Here is a 12,525-nt window from a genome sequence, read left to right on the forward strand (position 1 = left end):
TTTTCTTCTATTAAGAATCCGTTAGGCTAAAGTACTTTAAAAATGCTCTTGTAATTCAAGAAACATTTAGTCAGGAAATGAGGCAGATTTAGATTTATTAATCAATTTTACAGTATCTTATTTCAAGGAGGGAGAAAGAAAAACACAAAGGGGAAGGTGGCAAGTTTTATTTTACCTCACTTTGAATCAGTCTTCAGAATGGGACTTTATTTTATTTCAAGTGTTCTGGATTAGGGGGAAAAGAGAAATAGCCATATGCAGAAGTATACAATTAATTGTGAAATGATACTTAAAGAAAGTGGTTTATATGTTCTTATTCAGGTAGGAGTTTAGAATGATTTCTTCCTTATTTTCAAGACTTTATGCATAAATTAAAAAAAAAAAAAACTCCTCTGTAGCTCTCTGAGTCAGAAGCTCAATTGAGCTTTAAATTTCCTTAAAGACACTACAAATTCAGGGAAAAGTAACAAGAACAAGAGATACCATTCCTATTAGAATGACCAAAATTGGGAACACTGACAACTCTAAATGCTGTTGAGAATGTGAAACAATAGAAACTCATTCATTGTGGTAGAGATATAGAATGGTACAGCCCCTTTATTTTGCCCTGTTCTTACAAACCTTAGTGTGGTCTTAACACATTGATCCAACAGTTGTGTTCCTTAGTATTTACCCAGTGAAAACGCATGTCAGCATAGAAACCTGCACATAAATGTTTATAGCAGCTTAATTTATCAATTATTTTATAATTGCCAAAACTTGGAAGCATCCAAGATATCCTTCAGTAGGTAAATGGATAAAGTGTGGTATATTCAGACAATGGAATATTATTTAGCACTAAAAAGAAATTAGCTATCAAGCCATGAAAAGACATGATGGTGGAGATGGTATTGGTTTAGTCACTCAGTGGTGTCTGACTCTTAGAATCCCATGGACTGTAGCCCACCAGGTTCCTCTGTCCATGGGATTTCCCAGGCACGAATATTGGAGTGGGTTGCCATAGGAACCTTAAATGCATATTACTAAGTGAAAGAAGCTAGGCTGAAAGGTTACACAATGTATGATTCCAACTACATGACATTCTTTAAAAGCCAAAACTGAAAACAGTAAAAAGATCATTGGCTTCTAGGGGTGGGCAGAACATAGGGGACTTTTAGGACAGTGAAAATATTCTATATAATTTTAATAATAAATTTTAATAACATTGGAGACAGAAGAGATTAAAAGCATTCTGACAGAAAAATGCTGCTTTGAAAAGAGTGGCAATTAGACTGGCAGCTGATTTCTCAACAGCCATAGAGGCCAGTGGGAATGGTATCATCATTTTACTAAAACAAACTAATTTTCAACATACAATTCTTCGTCCAGCACAGTCTTTCAAGACTTGGATGAAACAGTTTTCAATGAAGCAAAATTAAAGGGAATCCTGAAAGATAAGTTTAGTAGAATAATAATAATGCCAAAGTGAAAAGGAAGGTTATTTGAGCTATAGGAAGGGAGTAATGAAAGTGGTAAATGTTGTGTATAAATTATAATCGAGTGGGGTTAAGAAATAAAGTACACAGTAATACTAGCTTATAAATTGGGTGGGGCATAAATGAGAATTTTAAAGTCTTTGTTTAGTCCAAGAGAAAAGCAAGATATATGTGAACTTACCGAGATATTTGAATGTATGCTGTTGTTTCTAGGGTATCACTAAAAGAAAAAGTAGATTATTTAACTTGCAGCCTGATAAAGGGGAAAATAGTGAAATTGTCAACCCAAAAGAAGGCAGGAAGGAGGTGTAGATGGGAAAAGTAGGTGTATAAATAGAAATATAGAATAAGGTGGTAGATTTAAAACTAAATTTGAGTCATTACAGTAACTGCAAATGGACTACTAATTGCTCATTTAAAACATATACTGTCAAAGACTGTAAGCTGTTTATAAGAGAATCTAAAACAAAGTTTAGAAGAATTTGGAACTGATAGTAAAAGATATGACAAGATATATATCAAGTTATTAAACAATGGAAACAAGCTACATGAGAATACAAACACACAAAAAAAGATGAAGCCAGACAACATGTAATTAAGGCTTGTATATTTAAGTGGCAAAATTTACAAAACTAGGGAATGATAAAGAAGTCAGAATAATGGTTACCCCTGGATGGAAGAAGATGTGGGAGTTGCAAGAGCTAGTCATTTTCTAGTTTTTAACCTGGGTATTTTTATTATTCTCTAGGTTTTACATATGTGTTTTGTATTCTTTTGTATTTCCTTATAAATATGAAGGAAAAAACCCAAATCAAGATTTCTGGATCAGTGTCTGAATTTAACTAAATCATAATACCTCTGTTTCCATAGTCATTTTGGAACTGGTTGAATAAACTACTCAAAACACTTCTTGAAAAATCAAATGACCAGAGAAGATCTGTGCTTATAGTCCAGCCCAGGGACCCATTGGGTTTTAGTTGGTGGATTATTACTCATGTAGCATCATTTTATCAGTTCGATCGCCATGGAACACCAGATGAAATGGTAAGATTTTATGTTTTTAAACTTTCTTAAATTATTATTAATACATTTTTTTGGTAAACAAATTAGAAAGTGAGCAGAAACAATAATTTAACAAGCTTTTGAAATTAGACATGCTGGATCTTTCTAAATCTTTAAAAAGTGATAACTAAAATCTCTTAAGATTGCCAAAAGGAAAGCCTACATCTCCAGAAATGAGTTAGAGAAGTTTTGGGGGAAGATACTTTAATCTGTTAAACAACCATGAAGTTTACTTCAAATAAAAAAATAGATTTTAACTAGTATGTTAGTTTCTAGTTAGAAACATTTTTTTCATTTAAAAAGTGCTATGAAATAAAACCAGCTGGTTGATGTATTCATTTGAAACCTTATTTGTATATAACTTCTTCCATCTTCAGAAGTAGTATAGTATTGTATAAACCCATTAGTTCCATAAAGTAAGCATCTAGAATCTTGAAACCAATGTGTCTATATTTTCAAAATTGGTCTTTTTTTCTGGGGATGATTACAAAGCTGTCTGATCAACAGGCCTACTCTGTGAGCTTGTAAAAATTCAGATTTTTTAAAATCTGGAGATCCTGTTTTAGTACTATAATTTGGTCTGGAGTTTGGGAGTTCTTATTTTTGAAAAGCTCCGTGATTCTCCATCAGGTATGGAAACCACTGCTTTATGAAACGTGTTCCTTGATGGACTTCACATATTTTTCTCTTTTTGGTATACTGGACAGAGCCCAGAAATTATCCATGGAATCTGAGGGTCAGTTAGTGTTGACATAGTGTTGTAGAAATGGAAAGGGCCTTAAGAGGGCCTCCAAGTGATCCCTTAATAATAAAAGATCCTTTAGGAGAGCCCAAGATAAAGTAAGTTAAGTCAGAAAGTGCTCTGACAAGTCCATATACTGCTCAGTTTCAGTGTATTTAAGCATTTTACTGACTCTTTGAGAGAGAATAATAGAATGAGCTTCTCAGAGAAAGATCGTATGTCCTTTGTTTATGCTTGTGAGTCCTTCCCATACTGGTGTATGGAAAATGATAAATGCTATTATTACTGTAGAAGTGCTCTTATTGAGTATCTTAATGGAGTTAATATGGTTATGTTTCACTTCTTTTAGTTCTTAAAATACTAGAACAACAAAGAACTCAAAAAATTTACCTATAATTCAAAGGTCTTTGCATAAGCATTTTTATTTCTCTTACCTTAATTCTTCCAAATACATATTTCTGATTTTAAATCACTGTAAATGAATATGGCAATTAGTTAAGCACTTCATGAGTTCCTGTTGAGTGGCTATCATAATAATAGGTGCCCATGATAGGATACTCATGAAATAAATTGTGCTGCCTCTTCAAGTAATATGCTTTCAAGTTATTAATGCTTGCTGAAACTGCCATTAACACTTACTTCAATAAGCAGTACATTTTAGTAGTGGTTGATATTGACCCCCACATACTCCCAGTATGGTAGGTAATCTAGCCACATTAATATATATCATTACTATTACTATTGTAGTGTTGAATTGTACTGGTACAACCCTCAGTTGCCATTGCTGAAATTACTCTTCTATTTCATACAGAGAACTCCATAGGACATTATTGCTTTTATTAGCTCTGGATCAGGATAGTGAAAGAATTGTCTGTATTTAGAATAGATTAACCTACGTCTATTTGTAAGGCCTCCCCAGACAGCCATTTTGCTTTTTTGCATTTCTTTTCCATGGGGATGGTCTTGATCCCTGTCTCCTACACAATGTCACAAACCTCAGTCCATAGTTCATCAGGCACTCTTATCAGATCTAGTCCCTTAAATCTATTTCTCACTTCCACTGTATAATCATAAGGGATTTGATTTAGGTCATACCTGAATGGTCTAGTGGTTTTCCCTACTTTCTTCAATTTAAGTCTGAATTTGGCAATAAGGAGCTCATGATCTGAGCCACAGTCAGGTCCCAGTCTTGTTTTTGCTGACTATATAGAGCTTCTCCATCTTTGGCTGCAAAGAATATAATCAATCTGATTTTGGTGTTGACCATCTGGTGATGTCCATGTGTAGAGTCTTCTCTTGTGTTGTTGGAAGAGGGTGTTTGTTACGACCAGTGCATTTTCTTGGCAAAACTCTATTAGTCTTTGCCCTGCTTCATTCCATATTCCAAGGCCAAATTTGCCTGTTACTCCAGGTGTTTCTTGACTTCCTACTTTTGCATTCCAGTCCCCTCTAATGAAAAGGACATCTTTTTTGGGTGTTAGTTCTAAAAGGTCTTGTAGGTCTTCATAAAACTGTTCAACTTCAGCTTCTTTGGCGTTACTGGTTGGGGCGTAGACTTGGATTACTGTGATATTGAATGGTTTGCCTTGGAAACGAACAGAGATCATTCTGTCATTTTTGAGATTGCATCCAAGTCCTGCATTTCGGACTCTTGTTGACCATGATGGCTACTCCGTTTCTTCTGAGGGATTCCTGCCCGTAGTAGTAGATATAATGGTCATCTGAGTTAAATTCACCCATTCCAGTCCATTTCAGTTTGCTGATTCCTAGAATGTCAACATTCACTCTTGCCATCTCGTGTTTGACCACTTCCAATTTACTTTGATTCACGGACCTGACATTCCAGGTTCCTATGCAGTATTTCTCTTTACAGCATTGGACCTTGCTTCTATCACCAGTCACGTCCACAACTGGGTATTGTTTTTGCTTTGGCTCCATCCCTTCATTCTTTCTGGAGTTATTACTCCACTGATCTCCAGTAGCATATTGGGCACCTACTGACCTGGGGAGTTCCTCTTTGAGTATCCTATCATTTTGCCTTTTCCTACTGTTCATGGGGTTCTCAAGGCAAGAATACTGAAGTGGTTTGCCATTCCCTTCTCCAGTGGACCACATTCTGTCAGACCTCTCCACCATGACCCGCCTGTCTTGGGTGGCCCTACGCGGCATGGCTTAGTTTCATTGAGTTAGACAAGGCTGTGGTCCTAGTGTGATTAGATTGACTAGTTTTCTGTGATTATGGTTTCAGTGTGTCTGCCCTCTGACGCCCTCTTGGCAGCACCTACCGTTTTACTTGGGTTTCTTACTTTGCCAACAAAGGTCCATCTAGTCAAGGCTATGGTTTTTCCAGTGGTCATGTATGGATGTGAGAGTTGGACTGTGAAGAAAGCTGAGTACCGAAGAATTGATGCTTTTGAACTGTGGTGTTGGAGAAGACTCTTGAGAGTCCCTTGGACTGCAAGGAGATCCAACCAGTCCATTCTGAAGGAGATCAGCCCTGGGTGTTCTTTGGAAGGAATGATGCTAAAGCTGAAACTCCAGTACTTTGGCCACCTCATGCGAAGAAGAGTTTACTCATTGGAAAAGATTCTGATGCTGGGAGGGATTGGGGGCAGGAGGAAAAGGGGACGATAAAGGATGAGATGGCTGGATGGCATCACCGACTCGATGGACGTGAGTTTGAGTGAACTCCAGGAGATGGTGATGGACAGGGAGGCCTGGCGTTCTGCGATTCATGGGGTTGCAAAGAGTCGGACATGACTGAGTGACTGAACTGAACCCAACCTATGTCTTTTAATATTGCCAGTAGTTCTTTTATGATTTGATTTGCTTTTGTCAAGATACATATTTTTTTAATCTTAATCTTTAAAATTATGTAGAAGTTCTAGAGAGATTTAGAGGAAAGAGAACCATGTGTTAGTTGCTCAGCCGTGTTCGGCTCTTTGCAACTCCATGGACTGTAGCCCGCCAGGCTCCTCTGTCCATGGAATTCTCCAAGCAAGAATACTAGAATAGGTTGCCATTTCCTGCTCCAAAAGAGAGCCAGAGTATTTGGGGAAAAAACTACTTTTATATAATAAAAATAATAAAGATGTGTCATACATGTGTATATATATCAAATAGATTCTGCCTTTATTCATGAGTCCTCAAAGAGTTTCAGACATTTCTTGATTTCTTAATGGCTTTAAAAGAAACACTCAAACTCTCCAGTTAATGATAGTTTTCTTTAGGGTTGATACCTTCAGCATTTTGCATTTGCAAAGTGTTTAATATCTCAGAGTGACTATTTGGTTTTTATGTCAATGAAGTGTAATGAAGTAGGCTAGAGATTAGTATTATATCCATTTTACAGTTAAAGAGACTGAGGTACATAGTAGTTGTACTGTGTACAACTAAAAAACAGTAGCTACTAAAATAGTTGCTACTAATAAAAAATAACAACCTATTTTTTATTACTTAGATAAATTCAGTATTAGGGACTGTCTGAGGACTTTATCTTATGGATAGGTCTCTGGGAAGGTTACCATGTATATCAATTTGCCAGGGACAATCCCAGTTTGTGTCCATTTCTCCCTTATTCCCCATCTGGTTAGTTTTTCTCCCTTTATTCTCAAAAGTTTCTCAATTTGGTTTATAAATCATATAATTATTTTAATCTCTGATCATAAGGATATATTAACTCATTCTTTCAGAGATTATATAAGATGTTAATTTGTGTCTGCTGCTGCTGCTGCTGCTAAGTCGCTTCAGTCGTGTCCGACTCTGTGCAACCCCATAGACGGCAGCCCACCAGGCTCCCCCGTCCCTGGGATTCTCCAGGCAAGAACACTGGAGTGGGTTGCCATTTCCTTCTCCAATGCATGAAAGTGAAAAGTGAAAGGGAAGTCGCTCAGTCGTGTCCGACTCTTTGGCGACCCCGTGGACTGCAGCCCACCAGGCTCCTCTGTCCAGGGATTTTCCAGGCAAGAGTACTGGAGTGGGGTGCCATTGCCTTCTCTGAATTTGTGTCTGAGAGCTACTTAAAGAGTTTTGAAAATTATCTGAATTTCTTTTCTCCTTATGGTGTATTAGCATAGCCAGCTACTGTATGGAGAATGGTTATGCATTGATCATGCTTTATTTCACTAAAGAATTACCTGGTGTGAGAGGATGATAGAAAGCAACAGTGATTAGTCATATATTCTGCAGCGGAGAACTACCTCCAGTCTTGTGATAATCATAAAGATGTTTCAGTTTTTAAATGTAAACTGCTTTGCCCTGAAGGTTAACGTGAAATCTTTCTTTTTTAGGTCGATTTCACATATGGTTAATTTTTTTTTTAAGTTTTTGTAAACTAGACATTAGCTGTATGTGTATTTAAATAAAAACTTGCCAATTGCTTAATACTGGCTTATAAGAAAAATTTGGTATCTCACTTTTCATTGTCGAGGCTTTATATATTCATATATTTCTGTTTAATGCTTATCTCCCAACATAGATGTGTTATCTTCTTACAACCCCAGCCATGTGTTTTGCTTTTATTCTTTAGAAATACAGTTGATTTCTAGTGTTTGAGGTATACAGAAAAGTGATTCAGTTATATGTATTCTTTTTCATATTCCATTCCATTATACATTATTACAAGATACTGAATATAGAGTTCCCTGTGCTATATAGTAGATCCTTGTTATCTATTTTATATGTAGTAGTGTATATCTGTTAATCCTGTATTCCAAATTCATATCTTCCCCCTTTCTCCTTTGGTAACCATAAGCTTGTATTCTATGTCTGTGAGTCTATTTCTTTTTTGTCAATAAGTTCATTTGTATCATTTTTTTAAGATTCCACATGTAAGTGATATATTTGTCTTTCTCTGACTTATTTCACTTAGTATGATCTCTAGGTCCATCTGTGTTGCTGGAAATGGCATTATTTCATTTTTTTTTTATGGCTGAGTAATACTTCTCTGTGTGTATGTAGACACACACAACATCTTCTTTATCCATTCATCTGTAGATGGACGTTTGGGTTGCTTCCATGTCTTGGCTGTTGTAAATAGTGCTACTATGAACATTGGGGTATGTGTATTTTTTTGAATTAGTTTTTGTCTTTTCTGGTATATGCTCAGGAGTGGGATTGCTGGATCATATGGTAACTGTTATTTTTACTTTTATAAAGACTGAAGACTCCTTACTGTTCTCCATAGCGACCATACCAATTTACATTCCCACCAACAGTATAGGAGGATTCTCTCTTCTCGACACCCTCTCCACCATTAATTATTTGTAGACTTTTTGATAAAGGCTGTTCTGACTCATGTGAGGTGATACCTGATTATAGTTTTGATTTGTATTTCTCTAATAATTCATAATATTGAGCATCTTTTCGTGTGACGGTTAGCCATCTGTTTGTCTTCTCTAGAGAAATGTCTGTATAGGTCATCTGCCCAGTTTTTGATTGAGTGTTTGGTTTTTTGATATTGAGCTATGTGAGTTGTTTGTATATTTTGGAAATGAATCTCTTGTTAGTCACATCATTTGCAAATATTTTCTCCCATTCTATTACCTTGCTGTACAATAGCTTTTAAGTTTAACTAGCTCTCATTTGTGTATTTTTGTTTTTGTTTCCATTACTATAGGAGATGGATCCAAAAAAACATTGCTGTGATTTATGTCAGAGTGTTCCTGTATTTTATGGTATCTGGTCTTCCATGTAGGTCTTTATTCCGTTTTGAATTTATGTTAGTATATGGTGTTAAGAGAATGTTCTCAGTTCATTCTTTTATATGCAGCTGCCCAGTTTCCCCAGCACTGGTTGTTGAACAGGCTGTTTTCTCCATTGTATATTCTTTTGTCGTAGATTAGATGACCAGAAGTGTGGGGGTTTATTTCTGGACTTTATCCTATTCCATTGATCTATATTTCTGTTTTTGTGCCAGTACCACATTTAAAAAAAAATTATTTATATAGGTCTCTAATATAATCTGGAGTCAGGGCACATGATTTCTCTAATTCCATTCTTTTTTCTCAAGATTGTTTTGGCTATTCGGGGTCTTTTGTGTTTCCATACAAATAAAATTTTTTTGGTTCTTGTTCTGTAAACAGTGACATGAGTAATTTGATAGGGATCGCATGAGTAATTTGATAGGTAATCTGTAGATTGCCATGGGTAGTAGAGTCATTTTGACAATGTTGATTTCTTCCAGTTAAAAGTGGTGAGAGTAGGCATCCTTGCCTTGCTCCTAATGAGTGTTACCTCTTACAATTTTAATCACCTATTTTAAAAGCAAATATAGTTTAAAGAGAATAATTACTTTGGGACATTACAGGGATCATCAGTACAATCAGTCTGGCTAGCTTATTCTTGTCTTTGAAACTTTTGGAATAGTGATTAGATAAAGGTGTGAAATACATCCTTAAAATGAGCATTGCTTCAGGTTACCTAGTTGGCTGGACGTGGAGACTCAGTTCAGTTCAGTTGCTCTTGTGTCCGACTCTTTGTGACCCCCTGGACTGCAGCAGACCAGGCTTCCCTGTCCATTACCAACTCCCGGAACTTGCTTAAACTCATGGCCATTGAGTCATTTATGCCATCAAGCCATTAAATCCTCTGTTGCCCCCTTTTTCTCCTGTCCTCAATCTTTCCTAGCATCCTGGGTCTTTTCCAGTGAGTCAGCTCTTTGCATCAGGTGGCCAAAGTATTGGAGCTTCAATTTCAGCATCAGTCCTTCCAATGAGTATTCAGGGTTGATTTCCTTTAGGATTGACTGGTTTGATCTCCTTGTTGTCCAAGGGACTCCCCATTATTCTTCTCCAGCACCACAATTTGAAAGCATCAATTCTTGGGCGCTCAGCCTTCTTTATGATCCAACACTCACATCCGTATATGACTACTGGAAAAAACAGCATTGACTGTACAGACCTTTGTTTGCAAAGTGATGTCTCTGCTTTTTAATATACTGGCTAGGTTTGTCATAGCTTTTCTTCCAAGGAGCAAACGTCTTTTAATTTTGTGACTGCAGTTACCATCCACAGTGATTTTGGAGCCTAAGAAAATCAAGTCTGTCACTTTCCATTGTTTCCCCATCTATTTGCCATGAAGTGATGGGACTGGGTGCCATGGTTTTAATTTTTTGAAACAAAACTAAACTGTTAGCATCAATGTGTGATGGTATGCAGGGGAATTTTGAGCATTAACTTGCTAGTATGTGAAATGAGCACAACCGTACAGTAGTTTGAATATTTGGCACTGATTTCTTTGAGTTTGGAATGAAAACTGACCTTTTCCAGTCCTGTGGCCATTGCTGAGTTTTCCAAATTTGCTGGCATATTGCTTGTAGTACTTTAACAGCATCATCTTTTAGGATTTGAAATAGCTCAGCTGGAATTCAGTCACCCTCACTAGCTTTGTAGTAATGCTTCCTAAGGCACACTTGACTGCATACTCCAGGATGTCTGGCTCTAGGTGAGTGACTACACCATCGTGGTTATCTGGGTCATTAATACCTTTTTTGTACAGTTCTTGTATGTATTCTTGCCACCTCTTCTTAATCTCTTCTGTTAGGTCCTTGCTGTTCTGTCCTTTGTTGTACCCATCTTTGCATGAAATGTTCTTTTGGTATCCAATTTTCTTGATGAGATCTCCTGACTTTGCCATTCTGTTGTTTTGCTCTATTTCTTTGCATTGTTCACTTAGAGCTCTTATCTTTTCTTGCTATTCTTTGGAACTCTGTATCTTTCCTTTTCTCCTTTGCCTTTCACTTCTCTTCTCTTCTCAGCTATTTGTGAAACGTCTTCCGAAAACCAGTTTGCCTCTTTGCATTTCTTTTTGTTTGGGATGGTTTTGGTCACCCCCTCCTGTACAGTGTTACAAACCTCCATCCATAGTTCTTGAGGCACTCTATTGGCAATGCCTTGAATCTATTTGTCACTTCCCACTGTATAATCGTAAGGGATTTGATTTAGGTCATACCTGAATGGTCTGGTGGTTTTCCCTACTTTCTTCAATTTAAGTCTTGATTTTGCAATAAGGAGCTCATGATCTAAACCACAGTTAGCTCCAGGTCTTGTTTTTGCTGACTGTATAGAGCTTCTCTGTTTTCACCTGCAAAGAATATATAATCAGTCTGATTTCAGAATTGACCATCTGATGATGTCCATGTAGTTCTCTTTGGTCCAGGGCAAATTCTGTACTACATGTTTTTTCCTGATAAATATTTTGCATGTACTTTATTTACATAAATATATTTGAGAAAACCAATAATTCCTTTCTAAAAACTACATCATTGTACAATACTAGTTATCTACTGATGTGGAACAAAATTTTGCTCCTTAAAAGAATGAACATCTCACACAGTTCTTGAGGGTCTGACATCCAGTAGAAGCCTAGGTGGGTTGTTCTGGCTCAGAATCTCATGAGTTTGTAATCAAGCTGTCCCCTGGGACCTCAATCTCTAGGGCTGGAGGGTTTACTTCTCGCTAACCTTGACAGAAGGCCTTAATTACCCATCATGTAAGCCTCTTTGGTACTGTTCTTAGCATAACTTTTCCCAGTAGTCAGTGAGAGAGATTGTCATTAAGACAGAATCTTCAATGTCCTTTAATCTTGGGAGTGACATACTTTCAGTACTATTAGTGCTGGTATTCTTCTATTAACTCTGGTTAATAGACCAACTCTGGTACAGTGTGGGAGGGGATTGAATAAGGGCAGGAATTCCTAGAAGCAGAGATCATTAGGGGCTGTCTTAGAGCTGGCTACCATAGTCACTAAGCACCTTTATTAAGGAAATACTTGTTCAGTAATTTCTTGTAGTTAGCATCCATCTTATATGAGCATTATCCAGCCACTTAAAATCTGAATGAGCTTTAACTTTTTATTGGTCACTGGAGTTCATCCTTATGAACAGCATGGATGCTATGATAGGGATAGGAGGGTGTGGGGAAACTCTTTGCCTTTATTCTTTAAGGCCTCTGGCTTAGCTTTCTGAGGTCTCAGGCTTGCTTTTGTACCTTTTGTTCTTCCCTTGTTTGAAACTAGCTGTGATTTGCATCTTTGTGAATGTACTTTCTTTGCTTCTGGTTTTGACCAGTATCCACATATCCAAATCTTTAGGAACTGAATATCAAGTGAACTAGCATGCGTGCTCAGTCGTGTCCAGCTCTTTGCGACCCCGTGGGCTATAACCTACCAGGCTCCTCTGTCCGTGAGATTCTCCAGGCAAGAATACTGGTGTGGGTTGCCATTTCATCCTTCAGGGGTCTTCCTGAC

At 37.1% G+C, this 12,525-nt stretch overlaps 1 protein-coding gene across 2 annotated transcripts in view; it reads left to right on the forward strand.

Moving 5' to 3' along the window:
- MMS22L (MMS22 like, DNA repair protein) overlaps positions 1-12,525 on the forward strand; it is a 129,476-nt gene that overhangs the window by 17,498 nt on the left and 99,453 nt on the right. For both annotated transcript variants that reach the window (XM_019967329.2, XM_019967330.2), the window contains exon 10: positions 2,346-2,519. In XM_019967329.2, the coding sequence (XP_019822888.2) occupies positions 2,346-2,519 (174 nt within the window). The remainder of the gene's footprint in view (positions 1-2,345; positions 2,520-12,525) is intronic.

The sequence above is a fragment of the Bos indicus genome, chromosome 9 (genome assembly GCF_029378745.1).
Source record: "Bos indicus isolate NIAB-ARS_2022 breed Sahiwal x Tharparkar chromosome 9, NIAB-ARS_B.indTharparkar_mat_pri_1.0, whole genome shotgun sequence".
In the NCBI taxonomy this organism is placed as follows: Eukaryota; Metazoa; Chordata; class Mammalia; order Artiodactyla; family Bovidae; genus Bos; species Bos indicus.